The sequence below is a fragment of the Vipera ursinii genome (assembly GCF_947247035.1).
Source record: "Vipera ursinii genome assembly, chromosome: Z".
Classification (NCBI taxonomy): Eukaryota; Metazoa; Chordata; class Lepidosauria; order Squamata; family Viperidae; genus Vipera; species Vipera ursinii.
The window spans coordinates 17292267-17320101 of record NC_139517.1 but is presented as its reverse complement, the minus strand read 5'-3'; the positions used below and the strand labels follow the sequence as shown (position 1 = coordinate 17320101).

The following is a 27835-nucleotide window of genomic DNA, read 5'->3' as shown; positions in this document are numbered from 1 at the left end:
GACTTGAGGATGCCAAGGAAGGTTTGTCCTGGTGCCTGAAACCCACCAAACATCTCAGTCAAGGATTTCCACAACCCATCCTAGACTGGGGAGGGTTAGTATATCTCGCAGGCTTCTCTTCACATGCTTGTTGAACCCATGGCCCTGTGGGTTAGCTTTCTTTGGCGTTTCACTCTTCCTATCTCTCTGTCTTTCTCTTTCTTTTCTGCCCCCAATGCTGGGCTGCAGTTCTCCTCACTATGCATGTCCAGAGGTGATCAAGGTAAGGATTCAGGCCTAGTGCCCTCCCCTTATCTTTTTTGGTATCTGATTTCCCCCCTCCCCGCTTGTCCAATGGATCAGGGCACGGAGCCCCTCAAAATCTGCTTTATCTTCCCTCAATTGGAACAATTTGCTTCAAGAATACATTCAATGGGAAAGATAGTTGCAAGAGAAATTATGGGAAGCAGCAGTTAGAGGGAGTAAGGTTAAGTTATACATTGATATGATATATGCTATATGATATGAGATATACATATCAGGAAAGGGTAACTTGTGGCCATCCATCCAGAACTACAACTCCCAGCATCCATCCTTCACCATTAGGACTGCTGGGAGTTTTAAGTTAAAAAGATCCGGAGGGTCCCCCAGATTGTAAAGATGAGCATACCTAAGTTTCACAGCATGACACAATATTTCAGACAACGCAAACAAATATTTTTAATAATTTAAATAAGATATATTTGTTTGAGTCGCAATGCACCCAAAGAACAAACATAGAAGGTAGAAACTAAATCTTTTTTAAAGTAATACAGGTAGTCCTTGAATTGTGACCATAATTGAGCCTGGAATTAGAGTCATAAGTCACACCAGTCATTAAGCAGGTCACCGTATGACCGTGCCTGATTTTACAATTTTTTTCCGGTGGTTGTTAAGGGAAAACATAGTCCACAATGGGCCTTTTTTGTTCAAACCAGAAGTAAATACCTCTTTCCGACAGAAAACTATTGTAAATTTCTGTTATGTCACAGTGGGACTCTGCAAATGGCTTTAAATGCAAGTTGCCAAGTGCCCAGAATGTGATCGCATGACTGCAGGAGGTGGTGACTGTCAGAACTTTTAATCCATCAAAAATTCAACCTGTTATAAATCAAGGACGACCTGTAATCAAATTCTTTTAATTATTCTAATGAGCTTGTACATATATACGTACTTTCATGCAGTGTGTGTGTGTGTGTGTGTGTGTGTGTGTGTTTGTACGCGGTGGCTCAGTGGGTTGGGATGCTGAGTTTGTCGATCAGAAGGTCGGCAGTTTGGCGGGTCGAATCCCGAGTGCCGCGTAACAGAGTGAGCGCCTGTTACTCGTCCCAGCTTCTGCCAACCTAGCAGTTCGAAAGCACGTAAAAATGCAAGTAGAAAAATAGGGACCACTACGGTGGGAAGGTAACAGCGTTCCGTGCGCCTTTAAAATCTGGCCCAGAAGATTTATACTGCTTTCCTTCTCCCAGCTAGTAAGAATATTTTGAAGTTAGAGGAAAGAAACTGTCCATTCTCAAGAACATTGCTGGGGATCTCAATTCTCCGTGTTCAAGTTTGTGTGATTGTTTATGTATGTTTGGGCTGAAATTCAGATTCTGCTGGGCAAGGACACTATCCCAATTTAAAAAAAAATACAGGAAAAGCCAGTGGCAGGAAGTTGGAGGAAAAGAAATCTCCAGATCCACATTAGAACACATGGGATTTCCAAGGAATGTCAACCTAATATATTGTGATAAGATTTTGCAAACTCTCCTCAGTCAGAAAGTAAAGTTTCCCCTGAGTATCTGGAGGTGTCTTCCCCTTATCTGTCTTCCCAAATGGGACACAGTGAAGAACAACTATCATTTTAGGGTTGTTGTTGTTGTTGTTTTAAATTTCACGCTATACCCCAGTAATAGTTATCCCCCTTTGCAGTTGCTCTTAATGCTTGGGGGGAAAAAACCTCCCGCCCTCACTTCTGATTTATTTTTCATTGTTTCCTGAAATCTTCTCCCTTACCTCCCCAAACCAATTATCAAGCTCCCAATCTCTGCTTCTTGCTCTTTAGGGGGAGAAGTATGACGGACGTCGCGCAGACATGTGGAGTTGTGGTGTCATCCTCTTCGCCCTCCTGGTGGTAAGCTTCTCCCAAGAATTTTTGCTTACTCCTGGCAGGGAGCATTTAACGCCAACACCCCATTTAGTTCTACTGTCTTCTCCCCAAGGGATCCATTTAGAGCAGGGGTGGGGAACTGTGGCCCTTTTATGACTTATGGACTTCAACTCCCAGAATTCCTTGAGCCAGCCACAAAGGGGCCATAATTCCCTTCCTCTGATTTAGACTAACATTTTTATATTTCATAAACAAACATTAAAATGCAAACTTGCATAAGGGGTGGTGGTGGGGGAAGACAGATAATAGGACAAGTTAAAAAGCATCGTCCCCAAATTACCACCAATATAAAACAAAAGTTTCCTCCAACTTTTACAGTACAAAGATAATAATACAGCAAACTTTCTCTAATTTAAATTATTCAATATTTAAATTTATCTTACAATGCTAATAGTCAACATTCTAGAAAACCAATATTCATATTATGTATTCTTCTCCTAATTTTAATCTTAACTGTGAGAAGGATCTAGAAGTCCTAGTGGACAATCACTTAAGTATGAGCCAGCAGTGTGCTGCAGCTGCCAAAAAAACCAGTGCAGTCCTTGGCTGCATCCACTGAGGGACAGTATCAAGGTCATGTGAAGTGTTAATATCGCATATACAGCACTACACTGGTAAGGCCATACTTGAAATATCACATCCAGTTTTGATTACCATGATACAAAAAAGATGTTGAAACTCTACAAAGAGCATAGAGAAGAGCAACAAAGATGATTAAGGGACTGGAGGCTAAAACATACAGATGAATGGTTGCAGGAACTGGTTATGTCTGGTCTAACAAAGATAAGGACGGTGGAGTGACTTGATAGCAGTCTTCCAATATTTGAGGCGCTATCACATATTGACAGAAGAGGGGGTTGACCTATTCTCCAAAACTCTTGAGGGCAGGACAAGAAGTATAGGATGGAAACTTATCAAAGAGAGATCCAAGCTCCAAAGAGATCCAAAAGAGAAATTTCCTGACAGTGGAAATGGCTTGCCTCCAGAAGTTGTGGGTCCTCCATCACTGGAGGTTTTTAAAATGAGATTGGTCAACCATTTGTCTGGAATGGTATAGGGTCTCCTACTTGAGCAGGGGGTTGGACTAGAAGACCTCCAAGGTCCCTCCCAACTCTGAATAACCATATAGTTTTAATTAACCATAATATTTCTCTAGTCAAATCTGAGTTGATCCTCAAATTCCAGACTCCAAAGTTGATTTTTCTCTTTATCGTGTAAGAAATCCCAACTGTGGTCTCCAGAGTGCAAGGCCAACCCGTTTGACCCCCTGAGGCAAGACATCCAACTGTGTACATTATTTTTATTAACAGGTTGAGGCAAACCAAATCAATTACCTGAGACTGGATGATCTCTAATACTGTGGCAGCACGTTGTCACTGAGAATATGCTACTTCAGGCTGCCATAGAAAATCACAAGAGAGATAGTACTGGTACTTCTCGACTTACTAGTTCATTTTGTGACCGTTCGGAGTTATGGCACTGGAAAAAGGGACTTGTGGTCATTTTTCACACTTATGACCGCTGCAGCATCCCCATGGTGGCGGGATCAAAATTCAGATGCTTGTCTACTGACTCATAGTTATGACGGTTGCACGGTCCTGGAGTCATGTGATCCCCTTTTGCATCCTTCTGACAAGCAAAGTCAATGGGGAAGCCAGATTCACTTAACAACCGTGTTACTAATTTAAGAACGGCAGTGATTCAGTTAACAACTGTGGCAAGAAAGTTAAAATGGGCCAAAATTCACTTACCAAATGTCTCGCTAAGCAACATAAATGTTGGGCTCGGTTGTGGTAGTAAGTCGAGGACAGCCTGCCATAGTTATAACTTTTGTTATTATTATTATTAATTAGATTTATAAACTTGCCAATTCCCAATGATTCTGTTTGTTATCCTGATAATATTTGACACGAGGGAGGTGGCAGTGAAAGGAAGAAAGATTAATGAAGGAGATGAAGGCAAATGGACCAATGTTGCACGCCTTCACGTTTAAACTGTTTTGGCTTTTATGGGTAGTCCTTGACTTATGACCAAGGCAAGGCAGTTGTTAAGTGAGCCGTGCCTGTTTCGATGACCATTTTTTTGCCATGCTTGTGAAGCAAATCACTGCAGTTGTTTTAAGTGCATCACATGGACATTAAGCAAATTTGGTTTCTCCCGCCCCTCCCCCTCCCCCCCCTCCCCCATGACTTTGCTTGTAAAAGCCAGCTGGGAAGGTCTCAAACGGTGATCACATTACCTTGCCATGCTGCACCCATTGTAAATACATGCCAATCGTCAAATGCCTGAATTTTGATTACACAACCGTGGTTGTAACTTCAAAGAAACGGTTGTACGTCAGGGGCTACCTTGTGATGTTAACCAGTCCCAAGGAATTCCTGCAAAACCGTAAATCTGAAGGAGCTTCTGTGGGGGTCTTCATTTCTTTCACCCTTTTCTCCTGCAGGGGGCGCTACCCTTTGATGATGACAACCTACGGCAGCTGTTGGAAAAAGTGAAACGTGGGATTTTTCACATGCCCCATTTCATTCCGCCAGACTGTCAGAATCTCCTGCGTGGCATGATTGAGGTGGAGCCAGAGAAACGTCTCAGTGTGAGTCATCCTGTTGTTCCCAAGACTGGAGGAATGGAGGAAGGAGCATGCTTGGATGCTGGGGTGGAAAAAGGATGGAAGGTCCTGGATAGCACCGTTGCCCCCTGGGGAGGGGTCACTCTTGAATATAAAGAATGATAGTAGCTGTCATAAATATCTATGAAACAGTGAGAATGAAATGGAATGGAGTGGAGTGGAGTAGAGTAGAGTAGAGTAGAGTAGAGTAGAGTAGAGTAGAGTAGAGTAGAGTAGAGTAGAGTAGAATAGAATAGAATAGAATAGAATAGAATAGAATAGAATAGAATAGAATAGAATAGAATAGAATAGAATATTCTTTATTGGCCAAGTGAATTTGAGGAATTTGAGAAGATTTGGGTCAAAATTCTTCCCTGATATGGTCGATTTTCATACGATCTGATTGGCTTGAAATTTAGTTAGGATTTGATTGAAACAAATTACGTGTAGGTAATATTGTTCTGCAAGGGGACGCGGTGGCTCAGTGGGTTAGGACGCTGAGCTTGTCAATCAGAAGGTCGGCAGTTTGGCGGGTCGAATCCCGAGTGCCGTGTAGCAGTTTGAGCGCCTGTTACTCGTCCCAGCTTCTGCCAACCTAGCAGTTCGAAAGCACGTAAAAAATGCAAGTAGAAAAATAGGGACCAATATGGTGGGAAGGTAACAGCGTTCCGTGCGCCTTTGGCGTCTAGTCATACCGGCCACATGACCACAGAGACGTCCTCGGACAAGCGCTGGCTCTTCGGCTTTGAAACGGAGATGACCACCGGCCCCTAGAGTTGGAAACGACTGTGCGGGGGAACCTTTACTTTTTTAATATTGTTCTAGAACAGATGTCCCCAACCTTTCTAGGTTGGCAGCCCAGAGAGAAAGGAAAGGGCAGGTATGGGGCCGTGTGCACGTACGCAACACAAACAGGGGCAGAGCGAGTGGATGCATAACATTGGGGCGGGGGCTCGCACCCGCACAATGCTAGAGACAGGGCTAGTACCTGCACGACACTAGGGCTAACACCCACGAGATGCTCGAGGCGGGGCTAGAACCCACGCGAATCTGGCGGTGGCATGAGCACCCACACAACACTAGCGCCCACACAGCATTCAAAGCACTGCTAGTGCAAGTGGTGGTGGGGAGTGCGCGCACACATGTGTGAGCACTGGCCAGCCATTCATGTGGCCCAGTGGCCAAGAGGCCACAGCCAGGTGGTGGGCCAAGGCCCAAAGGTTGGAGACCCCTGTTCTTGTAGTGCAAAAATTATAATTTGGTGGCACCTTCTGGAAAGGCCAAAAGAGATTTTAAAGGTGCCATCTCCAAGATGAGGAATTCTGCCCTGCAGGCTATATTTCTGCCCCTGGCTTTTGAAAGCAAATCTATTTTAAGATTCAGTTAATGTTTATGTTTATTTTATCTACTGAATGTCTGAAGGTAAGGGCATCTTATTCTTAACACGTGTTTTAATGATGACTGATAGGGCAGTCATAGTTTGTAACTTTTTTAAAAAAAAATTAATGTTTGGGAAAAGGACCCTAATGTTGGTTTATTTTTCTCCATGCGGTGGCTTTAGCTGGAACAGATTCAGAAACATCCGTGGTTCTTGTGAGTATAAGATAAGATAAGATAATCTGTATTGTCATTTTTTTACTGTGGGCACAATGGCACACATCAAAAATGAAATTTAGTTGCCCGCTCTCAAACTGAAACACATACATGACACACACCTAAAACATACTGTATGCAACATACGTATAGACCCACACCCTTACATATACATAACAATAAAATATTAAATACTGTCCATCTTGAATATACATATAACGGAAGGAAGAAACCTGAGAGTTCACAAGGTTAATGCTGTATGGAATGAAACTATAGCTGAACCTGGATGTTCTGCTTCGGATACCACGAAGCCCCCTCCTCCCAGAAGGTAACTAGGAAAACAGGTCGTGAAGAGGATGAGTCGTGTCCCAGATAATCTTATGGACCCTGCTCAAGCAACTCTTCTATTCTGGATGGGAGGGAGGGAACTGCCAATGATCTTTTCAGCCATCCTCACCACTCTCTGCACCGCCTTCCTGTCTGAAGCAGTGATGCTTCCAAACCAGACTGTGATGCTGTATGACAGGAAGCTCTCGATCGTCCCCCTGTAGAAAGTGGTCAGGACAGGGGAAGGAAGATGTGCTTTTCTCAGGCGACGCAGGAAATGCAGGCGCTGCTGTGCCCGCTTCACCAGCTTCTCACTGTTGAGCGACCAAGCCAGCCTACTCGCTAGCTGCACACCCAGGAATTTGATGCTGGTTCGATTTCCAGCTGATTCTCTTTTCCCTTGTTTGAGGAGCTCTCCGTATTGATCGAGAGCCCAGTATTTTCTGTCTTCACCAACCAGAGGGGAGGGCAGGTCTCGCAGAGGAGACCAAGGCATGAGCAGAGTTCCGAAATGCCAACGTCCCACTCTACCCTCTCAGCGTTGTCTAGAAGGGGTGAGCCCCACTGTGGCTCTTCAGAAGTCAACCACCTCAGCTAGCATGATCAACAGAGAGGGATGTCCAGAGCTCTTGTTTACTAAAAAAATCTTATCCTTAGTTTTTGAGGCTCTGCCTTAAACTGTCTTTTCAACTATCTAAGAGAGCAAAAAGCTTTAATAAACATAAAAAAGGGAATACACGTAGTCCTGAGGGTACAGCCATTTGCTCGGTGACAGTTCAAAGATACAGTGGCGCTGAAAAAAGTGACCGATGACCAGTTCTCCCATTTACAACTGTTGCAGCTCTCCAGAGTCACACGGAACAAAATTCGGGCACCTGGCAACCAGCATGCATATATTTACAAGGCTTGCAATGTCTCGGGATCCTGGGATTGTCATTTGCAATTTCCTAGGGAGCTTCTGACAAGCAAAGTCAGCCGGGGGGAAGCCAGGTTCACTTCGCAACCTCATGATTCGCTTAACTGCAAAGATTCCCTTAAGAAGTGTGGCAGAAAGGGTCGTAAAATGGGGCACGGCTCACGGAACAACTTGTTAAGCAATAGAAATTTGGGGGGCCCTCTGTGGTCATAGGTCGAGGACTACCTGCAGTTACTGTATATTTGTTTAGCTATATGTGGTGGTGGGGGGTTGGGAAAGAAAAAGGTGCCGGAACTCACACATGTCATACAACCCACCTTGCCTACCCTACAAGGTTCCATCCAAAAAAAAGGTGCCAGAACTCCGTTCTGGGCGTTCTATGGGGAAAAAAAAAGACCTGGCTATATGTGAGCCCTAACAATTCTAAAATGTCACTATGGAATTTAAAAAATGGGTTTTCAATAGATTATGTGTTCACGAAAAGTCTACTAAACAGTACATAGACTGTTATGATCCATACAGTTATTAACCATTGTAAAAAAAAACCAACAACGTACCAAGGGTACAGACCTGGTCCTACAAGCACAATCTTTGGCAACTTTGCGGTGCTGCATGGTGTTTCCCAATTTTTCCATTAAAACATATCTCTTGGGAAGAATGTAATTCAGGAGCAGAGAGCCTGGGCCTCTGATTCCAGTCTCTTACATCAGGAGTGTGGAACTATGCTATGCTGGCTGAGGAATTCTGGGAGCTGAAGTCCACAAGTCTTAAAGTTGTCAAGGTTGCAGACCGCTGTCTTACCTGACCACTTAAGCCTCAAACCCGGAAGAGTTAAAATAATTAATGCTTAAAATAATTAAAGGTTTCTTATCTTGCTGCTACTTCTATATGCAGATTTGGATTTTTTTTTATTACAGAAAAGCAAGTTATAAATGTTGGGGCTGAATCGGTAAACCAAACCTATTTATATCCATTTATTAAACAAATTTATATAGCTGCCCAATTCACCCACGGTGATTTTGGGCAGTGTGCATAACATTTAAAATTCTCAATTTAACCCTACTCCCTGTGGCAAAAATAGAATCAAACAAGCTACTTGATTGCCTCCAAAGGACAGAACTATGTCTTCAAGGCCTTGCAGAAAAGAAACAAGGTGGGGGCCAATCCTGTCTCCGGGGAAATATTGTTCCAAAGGGAGGAAGTCACCACAGAGAAGGCCCTTTTCCTAGGTCCCACCAGATGGACTTCCTTCATAGTTGGAACCCATAACACGGCCTGCCTTTCTGCTCTGGTGGGTTGGTTAGTTGTAAGACTGGGTAGATGGCAAAGAGATATCTTATTTCCAAATCTTTATGAACTTTGTGTTGAGAAACCTACCCATTTATAACACTGTTTCCACTTCCACTGTGAACCCTGGGAAACAAGTCATTTTTGCTAATGGCTTTTGCCAAAGGTCATCATTCTCTTATCCCATTCCTCAAGATTTTAACGGGGCAGCATCTTCCTTCATCTGATTTACACACTACTTCTTCTTCCAGAGGAGGGAAGAATGAACCAGAACCAGAACAACCGATCCCTCGGAAGGTAGCAATCCGACGGATTCAGTCAGTCAGTGAGCTGGACCCTGACGTGTTGGATAGCATGCACTCGTTGGGCTGTTTCCGTGATAAGAACAAGCTAAAGCAAGAGCTGCAGAACGAAGGGTGAGGACCTGTTACCTTAAATTTTGCTCCTTGTGCCGAGGAGATGCATTGTTCTAAGTCACGGGTAGGCAACCTCGGCTCTTTTATGACTCATGGACTTCAACTCCCAGAATGCCTGAGCCAGCTGACTCAGGAATTCTGGGAGTTGAAGTCCATGAGTCATAAAAGAGCCGAGGTTGCCTACCCCTGTTCTAAGTCCTTTCTTGTGGCATTTTGAAAAGGTGATTTGAACTCTTATTGGAGGAACTGTGCTTCTGTAGAGAAGCTGGGACAATCACCTCACCATGACTGAAAAAACTTGCAGAATGCAATTCAGATGGATGTGTTATATATGTGTGTCTGAAGGTGTCTGATGAGGGAGGAAACAGAATTGAGGTTTGATTTGTGATAGAAATATGGATAACTGGCGGGAAAGATGGGAGAAGAGGCTAGTTAGGAAACGTGTGCAAATAGTTGGGGGAGAAAAAATGGACGGTATCTTTTCTATAGTCAGGCGATAAACCCATTTTTATTCTAAGCATACGCCCTCATTTTTCTGATCTCCATTTCAGAGAAAATCAGGAGAAAATGATTTATTACCTTCTACTTGACCGCAAAGAGAGATATCCCAGCTGCGAGGATGAGGACCTGCCTCCACGCAATGATGTTGGTGAGATTTTGGGGAAACCTTTCTCCATCAGGACCAGAAAAAGAGCGGAGCAGTGGTGGCGATGACTGCTGATCACTGAAGGCAGTGTTTCCTCAATCCTGGCCACTTCAAGACAGGTGGACTCCAACTTCCAGAATTCCCCAGCCAGCATGGATAACTGAGGAATTCTGGGAGTTGAAGTCCACCTGTCTTCAGGTGGCCAAGGTTGCGAAACACTGAAAGGGATGGCAAGCATTTCTAAGGTTCTTCTTCCCTCACTATTTCATCCGACTGATACGGAGGAAACACGAAAGATGAGACCAACAAGTAAATACACGTGGACATACCTCTGGTTAAAGCTCTGCTCTTTGTAGACGTCTTCTGCCCATATAAAGGTAATCTTTGACTTACAACTGTAACGTCGCGTGCTTCACATAGAGACGGACACAGAGCTGGGGTAGAGATGAGTTTATTCTGAACAGAACGAACTGGGGAAACAGGGAAGCCTGGCGTCTATTTGTACCTGCCCAGGTGGATGGCATCCAATCAGTTCAAACCTGGGCTTCCTGCCAGTGCAGGTGACAATGGGTGTAGATCCTGGCTTCCCACCAGGCTGACCATGCCTGGGGCTGTCAACAGCTTAAGTCATTAGGCTTATCCTGAGTGAGCAGTCATCGCCCGGAGCTGTCCAGCCCCTCTGCTGATCTGCACCATCAGCCTCCTGCTGTGCTGTCCTTTGTGTATGCTGGGAGGCATACACTGCAACAACCATTTGTTTAGTGGCTGTTTAAAGCTACAGTAGCACTGAAAAAAGGGACTTACAACCCTGTCTGTCAGACTGGCCCCCAACTTGCTCCCTAGGAAAGAACGACTCCTCGTAGTAAAGGTACTTTTACTGGAGATGTTGAGTGCAGTCTGAGTGAGGCAAGCTCTGAAGAAAAACATCCTGAAAATCATATATTGAAAGCAATCCCCAATGTCCAAAATCCTCCCCCGCTGGTAGAGCAGTTCAATCAGGTCTTGTTCCAATGTTTTGGGAATGTGGTGCCTCCTGGTGCTACAGTACATTCCTTTCCCAGGACTGCTGCTCTTGAAGGCAGGAAAGATGACTTGGTTTAGCACCCGATTTCCCACAAGATTCTTTCACACCTCCAGTGCTCTTCCCCTCTCACGTGCCCCCCCTCCCACCTGGTTATGGCGGTTGCTAACGAGCTTCGAAGAAGACGAAGATAGGTCTCAGCTGAGACCATCCTGGCACTGAAAATTGTTGCAGCATCCGCAGAGTCGTGTGATCAAAATTCAGACACTTGGCAAACCTGCATGCGTTTACAAGAGTGGCCCTGTGCTGGGGTCAGGTCATCTGATTACCAGTCAGCATGTTTGAAATGGGTAGATTTAATTTGGATTTTTGAATCAATTAGGAGAAGCTCCCCCTGCGCCTGTGCAACAGCATCTGGATTGATTCACAGGCACAGATAAAATCACCTTGAACTCAGTCTCTAAATTCAAAATTTCCAGAGTCCTAGTATCTCGTCTTCATTCCCAAATTCTCTTCTCTTGCTCTTTCAAAACAATGGTCGTACATCCATGGCTGGACAAATGGCTGGGTCGTGTGGAGCTAGCTCCCTCTCCTGTGGCACACTTTGGGAAGTGTGTGAGTGTGAACTAAACAGGCAGCCAAATTACAGGTAGTCATTGACTTATGACCACAATGGAGCCCAGAATTTATCTTGCTAAGTGAGAAGTTTGTTAAGTAAGTTTTGGCCAATTTTATGATTTTCCTTACCACATTTGTTCGGCAAATCCCTGCAGTTGTTAAGTTAGTAACAGGGTTGGTAAGTGACTCTGGCTACCTCGTTGACTTTGCTTGTCAGAAGGTGACAAAAGGTAATCGTATGACTCCAGGATGCCGCAACCATCATAAAATATGAACCAGTTGTCAAGCATCCAAAAGTAAGTCATGTGACCATGGGGATGCTGCAATGGACATAACTGTGAAAACCAGTGATAAGTCACTTTTTCACTGCTGTTGTAACTTTGAACGGTCACTAAATGAACTGTTGGAAGTCAAGGACCACCTGTACAACTCTGCCTTAGCGCTGTAGTCTCCTATCTAACGTAATATCACCATATGCTAAATAAATAGATATACATACAAGCAACAGAGTCATAAATCATAAGATACAATCATAAAGTATAAGATACAATCATAAAGTATAAGATACAACCAACAAAGTATAAGATACAACCAACAAGAGCCTTGGTGGAGCAGTGGGCTAATGCCTCCTTAAGTAACACCAGCTGCCTGCAATTAGTGCAGGTTCGCATCCCACCAGGCTCAAGGTTGACTCAGCCTTCCATCCTTCTGAGGTAGGTAAAATGAGGACCCAGGTTGTTGGGGCAATAAGCTGACTTTGTAATAATGCCGGGGGGGGCGAAAGCCCTAATAAGCAGGCATATACATAGAATGAAGGCTATTGCTAAAGCACATTGATTTGTGCTTAAATTGTAAGCCGCCCTGAGTCTTTGGAGAAGGGCGGGATATAAATGGGATTAAAATAAAAAATAAAAATAAAAATAAAAAGTGATAGTCATAAGATGCCAATAGAAGCAGGTAATAGAAAAGATGAGAAGGATAATAGTAATACAGTCCTACTACATGTTTAGATATCCTTAGGCATGAGACAGTGCTGTGGGAGTCAGGTGTTCAGCAGAGTGATGGCATGGGGGGGAAAAAACTCTTTGTGTCTAGTTGTTTTGGCATGCAACACCCTACAGCGGCATCCTGAGTGGAGAAGTTGAAATAGTTTTTCTCCAGGATGTGGTGGATGGGCATTAGGTACAAAGGATTTATTATTCTGAGTTTGGAATGTCTCCTATATAAACACCAGCCTCCGAAGTTCACCCAGAAGGGAAGGCCTTATTGCATCCGTCTCCTTTCTATGTTTCAGACCCTCCTCGGAAGCGCGTTGACTCCCCTATGCTGAACCGACATGGCAAACGCCGACCTGAGCGGAAATCCATGGAAGTCTTGAGCGTCACAGATGGTGGTTCTCCAGTCCCAGCCCGACGGGCCATAGAGATGGCACAACATAGTCAGAGGTGAGCTTGTGTCCAACTAAGTGTGTGTGCGTGAAAGGGGGTGGGTGGGAAATCTTCAAATCTGGCATTTGGAGATTCTGTTGTCTTTCCAGTGTGCTTCCTGGCCACTGAAAATGGAACTTGCAAACATTTTAAGGGTTGGCTAATCTCTAAGGCAGCTATGGCAAATCTAGACAGCACACTAAAAAGCAGAGACATCACCCTGCCAACAAAAGAGTGTATAGTCAAGGCTATGGTCTTCCCAGTTGCAATGTATGGCAGTGAAAGCTGGACCATAAGAAATGCTGAGCGCCAAAGAATTGAGGCCTTTGAACTATGGTGCTGGAGAAGACTCCTGCGAGTCCCTTGGACTGCAAGGCAATCAAACCGGTCAGTCCGAGAGGAGATCAACCCTGACTGCTCTTTAGAAGGCCAGATCCTGAAGTTGAAACTCAGATACTTTAGCCACCTAATGAGAAGGAAGGACTCACTGGAGAAGAGCCTAATGCTGGGAAAGGTGGAGGGCAAGAGAAGAAGGGGACGACAGAGAATGAGGTGGCTGGATGGAGTCACTGAAGCAGTAGGCGTGAGCTTAAATGGACTCCAGAAGATGGTAGAGAACAGGAAGGCCTGGAGGAACGTTGTCCATGGGGTCACAATGGGTCGGACACGACTTCGCAACGAACAACCAACAACAAATCTCTAAGGCTGTTCTAGGAATGATAATGTACCTTTAAAGTAAAGATTTCCCAAAATCAAAGTCAGTGCTTGATAACCTCAGGGACATATCCATGTAGCTTTTTTGGCAACAGTATGGAAACCCCACATTTCCATACTGTCTTCTTCTGGGATTTTTCTTCAGCTTTTCAGATTAGCTTGCAGCTTTAGGCTTTTCTGGTGTCTTCCATCTAAGTACCAATCAGGTTTGATTCTATTTAGCTTTGGGGGAACCTGCCAGATACTGCCATCAGTAGCACCTATGTATCTCAAACAATGATCAAGCTCCATACCTGGCAACTTCCTGGTTTTATTTATGTTGCTCCCATGGCAACAAAATGGAAGTATGCGGTCTTTGGTGCTGCCTGAGCATGCTCTAGTTTGCCTGATGGTATCACTTAGTCAAGTCATGAAACATCTGCAAACAACAATCAACCTCAGAGAGCCCTTAAGAGAACACAGTTCAGCCCTGAGCTATATATAAATCTCTTCTGTTGGAATATGGAAAGTAGTCCTCGACTTACGACCACAATTGAGGGCCCCCCCATTTCTGTTGCAAAGGGTGATCACATGATCCTGGAGCGTTGCAACCATCATAAATATGAATCAGTTGCCAAGAGTCTGAATTTTGATCCCATGACCATGGGGATGCTGCAAAGTATGAAAAATGGTCATGTCACTTTTTCGGTGCCGTTGTAACTTTGGTCATTAAGTGAACTCTGGTAAGTCGAGGACTCTCTATAGTTTGTCACCGCTTTCTTTCACTACTTTTTTCTGATTCCTCATCTAGTCTAAATCACTGGCATATTTTGATAGTTCCTTACTGTGCGGATTTTGATTGCTTGATAATGTCCCATCAAATCATTTTTTATTCTTAGTAACCACATAGACCAAGGCTTTTCAACATGTGGTACGGGTACCACCTGTGCTACATTGGCACCTGGCAGGTGGTACGCGACCATCCTAGAAAAGTGGTAGCGGGGGAGGGGAAATGAGCTGAACCAGTGACAGCACCGCACAAGCCTCAGCGAGAGATGGCTGGAGCTGCAGGGCTGTCAGGGCTCAGCAGAAGCGCCAGGATCAGCACTTCTTCGGGGCTGTCAGGGCTCAGCGGAAGCGCCAGGATCAGTGCCAGGGTCCAGCTGGAGTTCGGCGCTGATCCTGGTGTTTCTGCTGAGCCCAGAAGAAGTGCCAATCAGCTGGAATGTTGCAGCATCTCCAGGGTCTTTTGATTTACATTCAGATGCTTGGCAACTGATTCATATTTATGATGGTCACAGTGTCCTGGGGTCATGTGAAATGACCAAAACCTGCTGCAACCACCCACCAGAGGGGGGGGAGAATAAAAACCAAACACCCCCCACCCCCACCGCCAATCCTCAGCAGAAATGCTCACAACAATGAAAACCTCAGACAGGAGGAAGAGCACCACCAGGCAGGCAGGCAGGTGTCTTGCTCGGCTGTGGCTTGGGGGGCACTTTTTTCAGTGCCATTGTAACTTTGAACAGTCACTAAGCAAACTGTTGTAAGTTGAGAACTACCTGTACTTCATCACTTTTTCCTTTTCTTTTTTTTTTGGTCATTAAGTTTTTGACACCTTGCTAGGCGATTAGTGGTACTCGGATGTTGCCATATCCTAAAAGTGGTAGAATGGGTGAAAAGCCCTGACATAGACAGATTTTCTCCAGGACAGTCTGTCCCAACCTTCAAGTCTTCCATTGGGTCTTCCATCGCTATTGTTACTGAGTCCATCCACCTTCCTGCTGTTTGTCTTTTCTCTTTTCTTCCCTCTTTCCTAGCATCAGTGACTTCTTCAGAGAGCTAGGTCTTGGCATAATGTATCCAGAATGCAGACCTACTCTATATAAAATGAAACGTGTGTTGTGTGTTTAGCATATATATATATATATTGTGTAGCAAGAACAGCAATGAACACTAGTAATGAATAGCATGTTAAGTTTCAACCCAAGTTTTGCACTTAATGTTGAAACTTAACATTAAGAAAACCAAGATCATGGCATCCGGCCCTCTCAATTCCTGGCAAATAGATGGGGAAGAAATGGAGGTAGTGACAGATTTTATTTTCCTGGGCTCCAGGATCACTGCAGACGGGGACTGTAGCCAAGAAATTAAAAGACGCTTGCTCCTTGGAAGGAAAGCCATGGGAAATCTAGACAGCACACTAAAATGTAGAGACATCACCCTGTCAACAAAAGTGCGTATAGTCAAGGCTATGCAATGTATGGCAGTGAAAGCTGGACCATAAAAAAGGCTGAGGGCCAAAGAATTGAAGCCTTTGAACTATGGTGCTGGAGAAGACTCCCGCGAGTCCCAAGGCGATCAAACCAGTCAGTCCGAGAGGAGATCAACCCTGACTGCTCTTTAGAAGGCCAGAACCTGAAGTTGAAACTCAAAATACTTTGGCCACCTAATGAGAAGGAAGGACTCACTGGAGAAGAGCCTCATGCTGGGAAAGGTTGAGGGCAAGAGAAGAAGGGGACGACAGAGAATGAGGTGGCTGGATGGAGTCACTGAAGCAGTAGGCGTGAGCTTAAATGGACTCCAGAAGATGGTAGAGGACAGGAAGGCCTGGAGGAACGTTGTCCATAGGGTCACGATGGGTCGGACACGACTTCGCAGCTAACAACAACAACAAACGAATAGCAAAGAACTTCAGGATATATATTCTGAAATTCTTTGCTGTTCTTTGCTGGTAATGTCCAAAGATTCTTATGCTTATTCATTTCTTTAGGGTATCTTTGATTGGGGAGGCTGAAAACTTTTCATAATGCTATTTTAGACCAAAGTTTAGACCATATTCTTCTCTGTTTCACCACCTTCTTCCTTCCAAGACAACAGTAATCCTCATATATGTCTTTACCCTCCACCCCCACAGGTCTCGATCTGTAAGTGGTGCCTCCACTGGCTTATCTTCTAGCCCCCTCAGTAGTCCCAGGGTGAGTATATGGACTAGGCAAAAAAATGGTATGTTGGTAAAAGGGATGGGTGGGTACGGCAATCAACTGTGGCAGAAGATGACAAAGGCAATGGTGGATAAATTAAATATTAGGCTGCGGGAGGGAGTGTAAGTTGGGGAAGATGACCCTTAGACTCAGCAGTCTTGTTGACATCCCACCCTGCACTTGGTTCCAATTGCTGAAGTGCTGAGGACATTGTGTTAGTTTTCCTGGCAGATGTGGTGTGTACTGTACAGTGCATGAACGATAGCCAGAAAATGCATCTGGAAAAACTCACTTCCCATCCCATTTCCATGACTACATTTCCATGCTAGGGAAAAGCAACACCTGTTGACTTGCATTGGGGGAAGAGCTTTCAAAAGCACCTCGCATCCCTCTGTGGGAAAGGGGGAAGGTACAGAATAGGGAAGGAAGGCTGAGGTATATGTAGATCTTGGATGAAGAAAGTCAGAGAGATATGTTTAAGCAGAGGGTCGGATTAAAGGACAGGCCATTGCTCAAGGGTTTGGATTTATTTATTCATTTAAGCAATCTGTACCCTGCCGATTTGCCAGTGGATAGGTTTTATAAGTAGTCTGGTTGGCAAGAGGCAAGAAAATAAATTAGAGCAATCTCTCTGGTGTTGAACTACACCAGAATGGGATCTTGGGAGTTATAGTTCCATATCCCTGGAAAGGATTAAGCTGGGGAAAGGAGACTCAAATCTGAGCAACCAAGGACATCTGCAGGATGTAGTCAAAAATGTGGTGGTGACCACGATGGTGTGATCAGAGCTTCACCAATTTCTCTTAACGTGCATTGCACATACAAGCAGGTAGAGTTTCAACTGTACCATCTTGACTATTTTTAACTATAGCCTGCAGATGCTTGGGGAATAACCAGCTGGCCAGATGAAGGCTATCATGTCAAGGAAAAGGGAATTCACTTTTTCTCCATATCACCGTTCTTTCCTGCCCATAATTTATTCATTTATTTGTCAAATGTCTTAAGGCCATCCAACTCCATAAAAGCTCTGGTGGTGTACAATAATAATAAAAGGCATGTTGGAATTAGATAGATAGATAGATAGATAGATAGATAGATAGATAGAGAGATAGATAGAGAGATAGATAGATAGAGATAGATATATACACATACATACATACATACATATATATATATATATATATATATATATATATATATATATATATATATATAAAATTAATATATTGCTCAAAAAAATAAAGGGAACACAAGGTAAGACATCCTACTATTAAATACAGTACATTGAGTTGTTTAAGTGTTCCCTTTATTTTTTTGAGCAGTATATATAATTTATACACACACACACACACACACACACACACACACACACACATGGTGGCTCAGTGGGTTAGGATGCTGAGCTTGTCGATCAGAAGGTCGGCAGTTTGGCGGGTCGAATCCCGAGTGCCGCATGAGCGCCTGTTACTTGTCCCAGCTTCTGCCAACCTAGCAGCTCGAAAGCACGTAAAAATGCAAGTAGAAAAATAGGGACCACTACGGTGGGAAGGTAACAGCGTTCCGTGCGCCTTTAGAAAGCAGCAGGTTTTTAAAGTTTGCTTAGATGAGATTGAGGTAGTGGCTTTCGGGTTCTCTGGAAAGGCCCTGCTTCCTGGTTCCTATCAGACAGCACTGTTTAAACCAGGGGTAGGCAACCTTGGCTTTTTTATGACTCATGGGAGTTGAAGTCCATGAGTCATAAAAGAGCCGAGGTTGCCTACCCCTGGTTTAAACAATGAGACCTGAAGCATTGGCAGAAACTACAGGAGGCAGATGGTCCTTTTTCCACTAAAGGTTGCAGTCAGATAACAGAGTCAGCAGAATCAGCAGACAAGTCATTTGTAAACTGCCAGAAATCAAGCTGGTAAATGTCATGAACATTGCCAAAATGTAAATTAGGGTTGTTGGTCATAGAGGGATGCTTTCATTTGGATCGGGTTATAGACCAGTATTTGTCAACCTCAGCAGCTACCATACAGTATAAGATGTGTGGACTTCACCTCCCCATTCTGGGAGATAAACTCCTCATATCTTAAAGTTGCTGAGATTGAGAAACACTAACATAGAAAGCTGGAGAGATAACTTTTAAGGATACAGGCAAGCTTATTATATAAGCTAATAAGGTTGAAACATTCCTTAAGGTCTGGGAAGCAAGATGGTATTGGCAAGAGACTCAGGCAAGTTCTTCACTGATTTCACTGTATTTTAATTGTAATTGGGTTTTTAGTTCAAGGTTAGTGTAATCATTTTAATTGTTTTTAATTTTTGTAATTTGTTGTATTGTTTTTTTAAAAACCTTGTGAACCGCCCTGAGTCCTACGGGAGAAGGGCGGTATATAAGTCTAATAATAATAAAAAAAAAAATAGAGCAGTCCAAGATTCCATGTAGCAGGGAAATCAAATAGCGGAATGTTACTAGGGGAAATTATGATGATTTATATACATATACCATTGAGTCAATCTGCTTCTCCCAGAAATACGTCTTGCTTAACGTTAATTAAGGCTGTCGCTCTTCTGGTCCGCTAGAAACATATTAGAAAAAGTCCAGAATCTTTCCTCTTCCCCCCCCCCCCCATGCCCTGCACTGGATTCTGAATCTCCGTTTGACTCTCCATGTGTCTTTGCTGTTGTAGATTTAGAGGCGTTTCAGATTATTTCTCTTTTGAGTCAGACTCTTTCCAGACACAACTGGGATCTCTCTTCTTACTGATAGTTGTTCCTGAGATTGTTATACATCCTGAACCTCTTCATTGTCACCCGATTTTTTTCACTCAGGCAGATTTGTGATCTAGCCTGATCCAGATCAGCCCCGTTGGTACTGCTGTACAAATGGCAGTGTTCCTCCTGTGTTAACTGGGATAAGGATAACATTGGAATGTTGGATTACGTCTGCATATGTACAAATATCTGTTATTTAGCAACCAAACCCATGCGTACAGATTGTCCTTGCCTTATAGCCACAGTTGGGACCAAAATTTCTGTTGCTGAGTAAGGTGGTTGTTACATGAGTTGCGCCCAATTTTATGACCTTCCATTATTGTTAAGTGAATCATGAACCATGCAGTCATTAAGTGAATCCAGCTTCCTCCACTGACTTTGCTTGTCAGAAGCCAGCTGGGAAGGATACAAATTGTGATCATATAACGACGGGATGCTGCAACTGTTGTAAATACACGCCGGTTGCCAATTTTGATCACATGACCTTGGGGTTGTTGAGTGTAAGTTCAGGGACTGGTTGAAGGTCCCTTTATTAGTGCCATTGGAACTTTGTACAGTCACTAAACAAATGGCTATAAGTCGAGGACTACCTGTACAATGGTCAACCATGCTTTTGTGTAATCTCTTGTAGCACCCAAAGTGTTAGTTTTATTACTAGCTAGAATTCAGCAATGAACCACGATTACCTCTGCAGTAGAAAACACAGCCTTTTTTAGGCAGATAATTATGCCATAAAATGTCAGGTACCCATCCTGCACTTAAACATTAGAAAGGTGCCTTTTTATTACCAGCATAATGTATCTCTGGCAGTTGAGGTCCCAGCAAATTTCTGCCTGCCATATAATAAAACCACACAGAAAAGACCAAACAGAGAAACCCCTAAAGGTGGTAGCGTTTCTTTATACGGCAACAGTTTGAGTTTTCAGATTTATCTGGGGGAAAAGTTTAGAGTTGACAGTAGCCGTTCCATAGGGAAAATGGCCAATTGGGAGAGGTTTCAGAAAGTTGGTCTCGTTGAAAGGCAAACTCAGTTTGGGAAACAAGTGATATAGGAAAAAAAAATGAAGTGGCAAAGTCTAGATCTACTTCAGGGGGGCAATTATATATAGTTCTGAGGGGGAATCACGGATGTTGCCCTTGCCACAGCATGACTGAACCGGATGAAGACATGTAGACAAGACAGAGTAGGTGAACAAAGAGCTTGAAGCAAGCTGATTCCTTAAAAAAAAAGAGTAATGTGTCCAAGCGACAGTAGGGGAAGCTCAAAATCTGGGCCATGTTGTGAAACTCTGTTTGGGAGTAGACTATGAGATTGTCACCTGCCATTGCTCACTCCCATCTCACGGCTCTCCCCTCCTCACCTTTCTCCCCTCCCATTTCTTCCCACACCCAGAGCCCCATCTTCAGCTTCTCTCTCCCATCACCTCCCCCTGCCCCTGTGAAGACTCAGACGCTTCCTGCCAAGGGCAGCCCAGCAAGGGAGGGGGCCCTCCAGAGTCGATGTTCCACCCCCTTCCCTCTGCCTCCCAACTCTCCACCCCCTCACCCACCCTCCTCTCCCCATTGCTTTTTCCCCTCTACTAAACCCCCACCCAAATCTGTGCTGCAGGTCACTCCCCACCCCTCCCCTCGGGGAAGCCCCCTCCCCACTCCGCTCGGCACTCCTGTGCACACGCCTAAAGAGAGCCCCAGCGGCACTCCCTGTGGGACGCCCCCCAGCAGTCCTGGTGTGGCCGGCGTGGCATGGAAAACTCGCTTGAACTCTATCAAGAACAGCTTCCTTGGTTCCCCACGCTTCCATCGTCGGAAACTGCAAGGTGAGTATATTGTACTTTCCTTGAGATTATAGGCGTGCAAGGCACGTTTAATTACAGTCAGCATATAGTTATGGTAAATGTCAATTATAATGAAGCATAACTTCTCAGCTTGCCTAAGACAAGCCAAAACAGCCCATTCTATCTGGGGAAGTGCTGGAGGATAAAGAGAGAGAGCTGCATTGGAACGGAGCATGGTTGTAGACCGGTGGTTCTCAGCTTTGAGCATTTTAAGAGGTGTGGACTTCATGCTAGCGGGGGCAACTCTGGGAGTTGAAGCCCACACCTCTTAAAACGCCCAAAGGTGAGAAGCATAGCTGCGTAGATAGTGAAGAAGAAAGCCAGGAGTGCAATCAGGAGTGCAGAAGTCGAGTTTGAATGAGGACTGCCTAAAATATGTATAAAGAATGTGTTCAATGAAGGAACGCAATGTTTTAAAGTTAGGAAGTGGCACCTGGGCACGGTCTTTAGCCAAAATGGATAATAATTCATTTTGCTCAAGGACTATTTATAGAAGAGATGAAAAACTTTGGTGTCTCAACAGATGATGCTGAACTAAGTTCTGAGATGTCCTGGCCAGTGGGATGCAGAGAGTTGTAATATATCGATATCTGATTTTGTATTAGTTAGTTAGACAGTCTTCCCAGGACTACCTGGAAATGCTTTTAAAAGAACCTGGGAGCTTTTTATGTCTGGAATATGTGGATGTCTGGAAACTAATCAAGGAGAGGACCAACTTAGAACTGAGAAGAAATTTCCTGACAGAACAATTAATCAGTGGAATGACTTGCCTCCAGAAGTTTATTTTATTTATGGGATTTGTATGCCGCCCTATCTCCCAAAGGACTCAGGGCGGCTAAGAACAATAAAAACACAAAATACAAACATTAAAAGGTATTAAATCAAATTATCCCATAAATAGTCCGATTAAAAACACAATAAAACAAAATTAAGAAAACCTCCCTTCCATCAGTCCAGGTCGGCCTGTTGAAAAAGCCATGTTTTAAGGTCGCGATGAAAGGAACAGAGATCTGGGGCCATCCGGAGCTCCAAGGGGAGTTGATTCCAAAGGGCAGGTGCCCCCACAGAGAAGGCCCTCCCCCTGGGAGTCGCCAGTCGACATTGTCTGGCCGATGGCACCCTGAGAAGGCCCTCCCTGTGTGAGCGCACAGGGTGATGGGCAGTCATTCCTGGCAGCAGACGGTCCTGCGAATATCCCGGACCTAAGCCATGTAGGACTTTATAGGTAAGAACCAGCACCTTAAATCTCACCCGGAGGACAACCGGTAACCAATGCAGCTCGCACTGGAGGGGTGTAATATGGGAGTATCGGGATGCTCCCATCACAACCCGCGAAGCCGCATTCTGCACCAGTTGAAGCCTTCGGGTGGTCTTCAAGGGTAGTCCCATGTAGAGATCATTGCAGTAGTCTAAACGGGAGGTAACAAGCGCATGAGTGACCGTACGTAGGGCATCTCGGTCCAGAGAGGGGCGCAACTGGCGCACCAGGCGAACCTGGGCAAATGCCCCCCTGGCCACGGCTCCTATATGATCTTCTAAACTGAGTCGTGCATCCAGGAGGACGCCTAAGTTGCGCACCCTTTCAATGGGGGGGGGTAACACCTCTCCCCCCATAAGCAAAGATGGAATATCCTGGATTACGCAAAGATGGAATATCCTGGATTACCCGAGATGCAAACGTTGTGGGTGCTCCAACACTGGAAGTTTTTAAGAAGAGATTGGACAACCATTTGTCTGAAATGGCGTAGGGTTCCCTGCCTGAGCAGTGGGTTGGACTAGAAGACCTTCAAGATCCCTTCCAACTCTGTTACTCTGTCGATCATTCTTCAAACAAGGATGGGAAAAATAAAAGCAATTTCCTATTTTCATGCTTGGCATCTGGTAGCAAATGAGCTGCTTTGAAAAGTTGCAACTAGGAGGAAATGCAACCAGGTTGTTTCCATTTAACACTTATTCCTTTTCTCCTTGCAGTTCCCACACCAGAAGAAATGTCTAGTCTTACACCAGAATCATCCCCTGAGTGAGTATTAGAAGACACCAACAGGAAGAAAGAGAATTCAGTCATTTTTTTTTCTTCCATTCATGGTTCTTACAGATGCTTTTCCAAATGACTATATTGTCCCAGAATTAATGTGCTTAATATGAGGAATCCAGATTTCTCCCTCTTTCCCATGAATGTAAAATACCAACAATACATCACAAGAACGCGTGTCTTTATAGCTTACAGTGTATGGTAGGAGAAATACTTTGGTCACCTCCTGGGTACTTGTGGCACTTTCAGTGGAGACAAGCAAAGCTTCTTCCAAGATTTCTTTCCAAACTGCCTCGTTTTCCTTGTTCTGCTTTTCTTCCCTCGCAGGCTTGCCAAGAAATCCTGGTTCGGGAATTTTATCAACTTAGACAAAGAAGAACAAATTTTTGTGGTCATCAAAGACAAACCCCTGAGTTCCATCAAGGCTGACATTGTACACGCCTTCCTCTCAGTAAGGGCTCAACTGGAAGAGAAGGCGAGGGCTGGGATTGATTCTGAAAAATTAAATGGAGCTGGCTGGCAGGATGAGGTCTTGTTGATACTGAGGGCAGAAGGGTGGAGCAGGCTAGAGTAAACAGGACACTAAAAGGAAGATCTTTTCCATTTGACGTCTATGGCTTAACATTGCTTACCTTCACTTAACCTACAGATCCCCAGCCTGAGTCACAGCGTTATATCCCAAACAAGCTTTCGGGCCGAATATAAATCATCGGGTGGGCCCTCCGTCTTCCAAAAACCTGTCAAGTTCCAAGTTGACATCAGCTACTCCGAGGGGGGAGAGGCACACAAGGACAGTGGGATCTACTCAGTGACCTTTACCCTCATCTCAGGTGAGTAGCCAGAAGTCCCACCCTCCCGCTCGGAGTCACCTTTAGGAGCCATAATGTTGGTTGGACTTTACAAACATTCACTTTTCCCAGTTCCGATTAAAAAGCAAACAGAGCCAAAAGAAGCAGATTCCATGTTTTTGAGTGGTGTGTGTGTGTGTGTGTGTGTGTGTGTGTGTGTGTGTGGTGTACATTGTGCTTTTTGGCTTTTTTTGAGTCCTTCGGGAGAAGGGCGGTATAGAAATCAAATTATTAAATTAAATTAAATTAAATTTAAAGTTCACAGTTTTCTAGCCATTACAGAGGAGATTAAGTAGTGTGAAGCGAGCAGTAACCTCCAGAGGCAAAATATTGCACCTTTTCTAACATCTGAGAAGGCGCTTTGTTCCCCCCCCCCTGGCTGTTCTGAAAGTAGTGCAAGCCATAATCCTGAAGGGATTATATGTAGTGTACACAATTCTGCAAGAATCTCAATTTTCAAGTCTCCAGACCTCATTAACATAGCACAGACAACAGTCTCTTCTCGCCGTTGGACTTGAGTGGCATCCTACTTTGAGACCCTGTTTTCTGGAATCTGTTCCATTTCTGCTCCTGCTTCTGCCTCTCTAGGTCCCAGCCGTCGGTTTAAGCGGGTTGTGGAAACGATTCAGGCACAACTACTCAGCACACATGACCAGCCTTCTGTGCAAGCCCTTGCAGGTAGGTGTTACTGTACATCATTGTTTTGGATTCATACAAATAACTTGACTCTTCCTGCTTGTTTTGCACAAGAGCGAGGTGGATTTCTAAGACTGCGCAGAGGATTCAAAAGTAATGGGAGTGTCCCGATACTCTCATGTAACACCTCTTCTCTGCGAGCTGCATTGGCTTCCAGTTGCTCTCCGGGTGAGATTCAAGGTGCTGGTGATGACCTATAAAGCCCTAAATGGCATGGGTCCGGATTACCTTAGGGAGCACCTGCTACCAGCATCAGCTTCCCATTGTCCTGTGCGCTCCCACAGGGAGGGCCTCCTTAGGGTTCCGCCGGTTAGAGATTGCCGGCGGGTGATTCCCAGGGGGAGGGAGTTCTCTGTGAGTGCGCCCGCCCTTTGGAACAAACTGCCGATGGAGCTTCAGACTGCCCCCGACCTTCGCTCGTTTCGCCGGGACTTAAAAACCTGGTTGTTTGAATTGTCTGGCCTGGACTGAGGGATTTTAAATTTTTAGTATTTTAATTAAATCATATTAAATTATATTAAATTAATTTTAAAATTTTAATTTTTATTGTTATTATTAATTGTGGGCTTGTACTAATTTAATTCCATTTTATTCTCTTTTTTGTACTGTTTTAACTGCCCGGTGAACCGCCCTGAGTCCTTCGGGAATAGGGCGGTATATAAATTCAACTAATAAATAAATAAATAAATAAATAAATAAATAAATAAATAAATAAATAAATAATTGGGTTGGGGCAAATGGAGCACTCCTCTCTGAAGTGTTGAAGCTCCTGATTCATCTGGAAAGCTCACTGCAGCTGCTTTAACAGTTTTCCTGGGTTATCTTTGCTTTTGCTTGTACGTATGTGTATGTGTGTCCATACAGTATTGCTTCACTTCACTTCACTTCACTTCACCAGTCTACCAGTGGATGTTAATATAGCTGCTATTTATGACAGCTGTGTGAAGCCTCCAGATCCAAAAGACTTTTGGAAACACCTGGTGGGGAAGCAAAATAGGGAAGACTGGTTGCCTTCAGAATCTCCCTGTAGAAGAGATTTCCAGTTGATTTCTTTGGCTATTGGGATGCTGAACTGATCTTTTTCTGATCCAGCATCTTCTGCCTCTACTCTCTGGTCCTGGAATGTTTTCAGCCACAATATATTTGGACTCTGCAAGTGAGTTTTTCCTTTAAGAAATGGACGTAGGTACCAGTTTGAAATCAGCTGTCTTGGGATGTCAGTAGAGGACAAGAAAGAAGACGAGGCCCATTTCTGGACAGTTGGTGTTACGAGGGGATGCTTGGTGGTGAAATTATCCTAATCTTTGATCTTCCTCCAACATTTAGACGAAAAGAATGGGCAGCAGCTCCGTTTCCCAGGCACCCCAACCCGCAGCTGCCAGCCGTCTCGCCGCTCTGAATCAGACATCCCGACCGAACAACATCGACATGGCTCCAAGGACAAGAAGCTCGTCTCCTCTAATGGGACTCAAGTGCAGCAACCACAGACTCCGTCCCCACAGCAGCCATGACAGATGGAGCGGGAGAGCAGCACGTGGGTGGCTGGGGGGGGGGAGGGAAAGCAGGTGAAAGAAGCCACCTCCAGCCCCCTGGAAATAGCTAAAGCCACCCCTAATGGACAGGAGGAGCCAACCAGCCCCATGGATGGGTCAAGGCCCACCAGGGACGCAAGGGACAGGGTGGGAAGATGGAGATTGGTCCAGATTTAATGACCCCCACCTCACCCTGGGGCAGAAAGCGGCCATGTTGGGAGAGGCCCATACTGTGAACTTGTAAATAGCTAACGAAGAACAGAAAACAGAACAAATCCACAGGAGAACACGAGGTGGGCGGGAATACACAAGACGCAACCGGAAACAAAGACCATGGACTAAACGGGGGGGAAAAACGGAAGACACACACACACAAGGAGAGAAACCGGGCAGGAGCCGGTGGGGGTGAGGGATTTAATCTGATTCCTTTAGTGGGACGGTGGGGGTCTTTATTTTCTTGAACCCTTTCAGGCTACCTTCTCACTTTCTTGCCTTGAGACTTATTTTTTCTCCACCCACCCCTCCCCGCTTTTTTCTTCTGTAGTATTTACAGTATCATGGTGGCATTAAGCTAAAATTGTGAGACAGAGCTAGTAGGAAGATGTCCTGTGTAGGAGAGAAATTACTCCATTCCTGTTTCTTTTTCTTCTTTTTGATTTCTTTTCTTTTTCTTTTTCTTTTTCATTTTATGTAACCGGTCAATGTTTTAAAAACATTTTCATAAGTTGGGGTGAAAATATTTACCAGAATTCTAATAAACATTTTGTTACAAGACAAACTTTTGAAAAATTCTCCCCTAAATCTATATTTAAAAACAACAGCAACAAGCCAAATCTAAATGTGAAATGTGGAATCAAATTAGAAATTCAGGATCCAGAAATCCAGACTACGTTGTGCTTATACTATAGTTATTTTACTGGCAGCTGGCATTTTGAAAATTTGCTCAAAAGGGAAACGGGAAAAGTAAGTAAGTAAATAAAAATGCCAAATGCCAAAAACTACCTAAAGCTTCAAGAATAAATACAGTACAGTTTCAAATCGCAATTTTTTTTTTTGGAAAATCAGCAAATATAACCTGTGCATGGCCAGGAATAGTCAATAGCATTAAATACGAGCCATCTGAGTTTGCAAAACAATTGTAGCGCAGTGTAGTTATATTCTCCATTCTTACTCCAACTTGGGTTCTGAACTGATGTGAATGCTCTTTATTCCGATTAAATGGATTTGGGGAACGTTCAGATTTGGTTTTTATTGTGCACTTCTCCTGCTTCGTATCACAGCTCTTTAAGGAGGGCACTGGCAGATTTTAAATTGTCTCTGCATTAAGGGCAAACGGCTATTTTAAGAGAGGATTTTTTTCCCCAGCTCTCCCTGAATTTATAAAAGAAACATGAGTATATTTCATAACATCCCACCCTATTCTGTTTTT

At 44.3% G+C, this 27835-nt stretch overlaps 1 protein-coding gene across 2 annotated transcripts in view; it reads left to right on the top strand.

The window, feature by feature from the left end:
* Positions 1–27425, top strand: part of BRSK1 (BR serine/threonine kinase 1) — a gene marked incomplete at its 5' end in the record, with an annotated part of 70923 nt that extends 43498 nt beyond the window's left edge. The window contains 14 exons of one of the 2 annotated variants that reach the window (XM_083376570.1): positions 229–262; positions 2066–2134; positions 4617–4763; positions 6340–6371; positions 9153–9317; positions 9869–9966; positions 12897–13047; positions 16640–16700; positions 21073–21280; positions 23270–23318; positions 23658–23781; positions 23980–24160; positions 24767–24856; positions 26201–27425. In XM_083376570.1, the coding sequence (XP_083232696.1) occupies positions 229–262; positions 2066–2134; positions 4617–4763; positions 6340–6371; positions 9153–9317; positions 9869–9966; positions 12897–13047; positions 16640–16700; positions 21073–21280; positions 23270–23318; positions 23658–23781; positions 23980–24160; positions 24767–24856; positions 26201–26385 (1594 nt within the window). In that variant the 3' untranslated portion in view covers positions 26386–27425. Of the gene's footprint in view, positions 1–228; positions 263–2065; positions 2135–4616; positions 4764–6339; positions 6372–9152; positions 9318–9868; positions 9967–12896; positions 13048–16639; positions 16701–21072; positions 21281–23269; positions 23319–23657; positions 23782–23979; positions 24161–24766; positions 24869–26200 lie in introns of both variants that reach the window. The other variant, XM_083376571.1, reaches the window with a different exon arrangement.
* Positions 27426–27835: the final 410 nt, after the last annotated feature.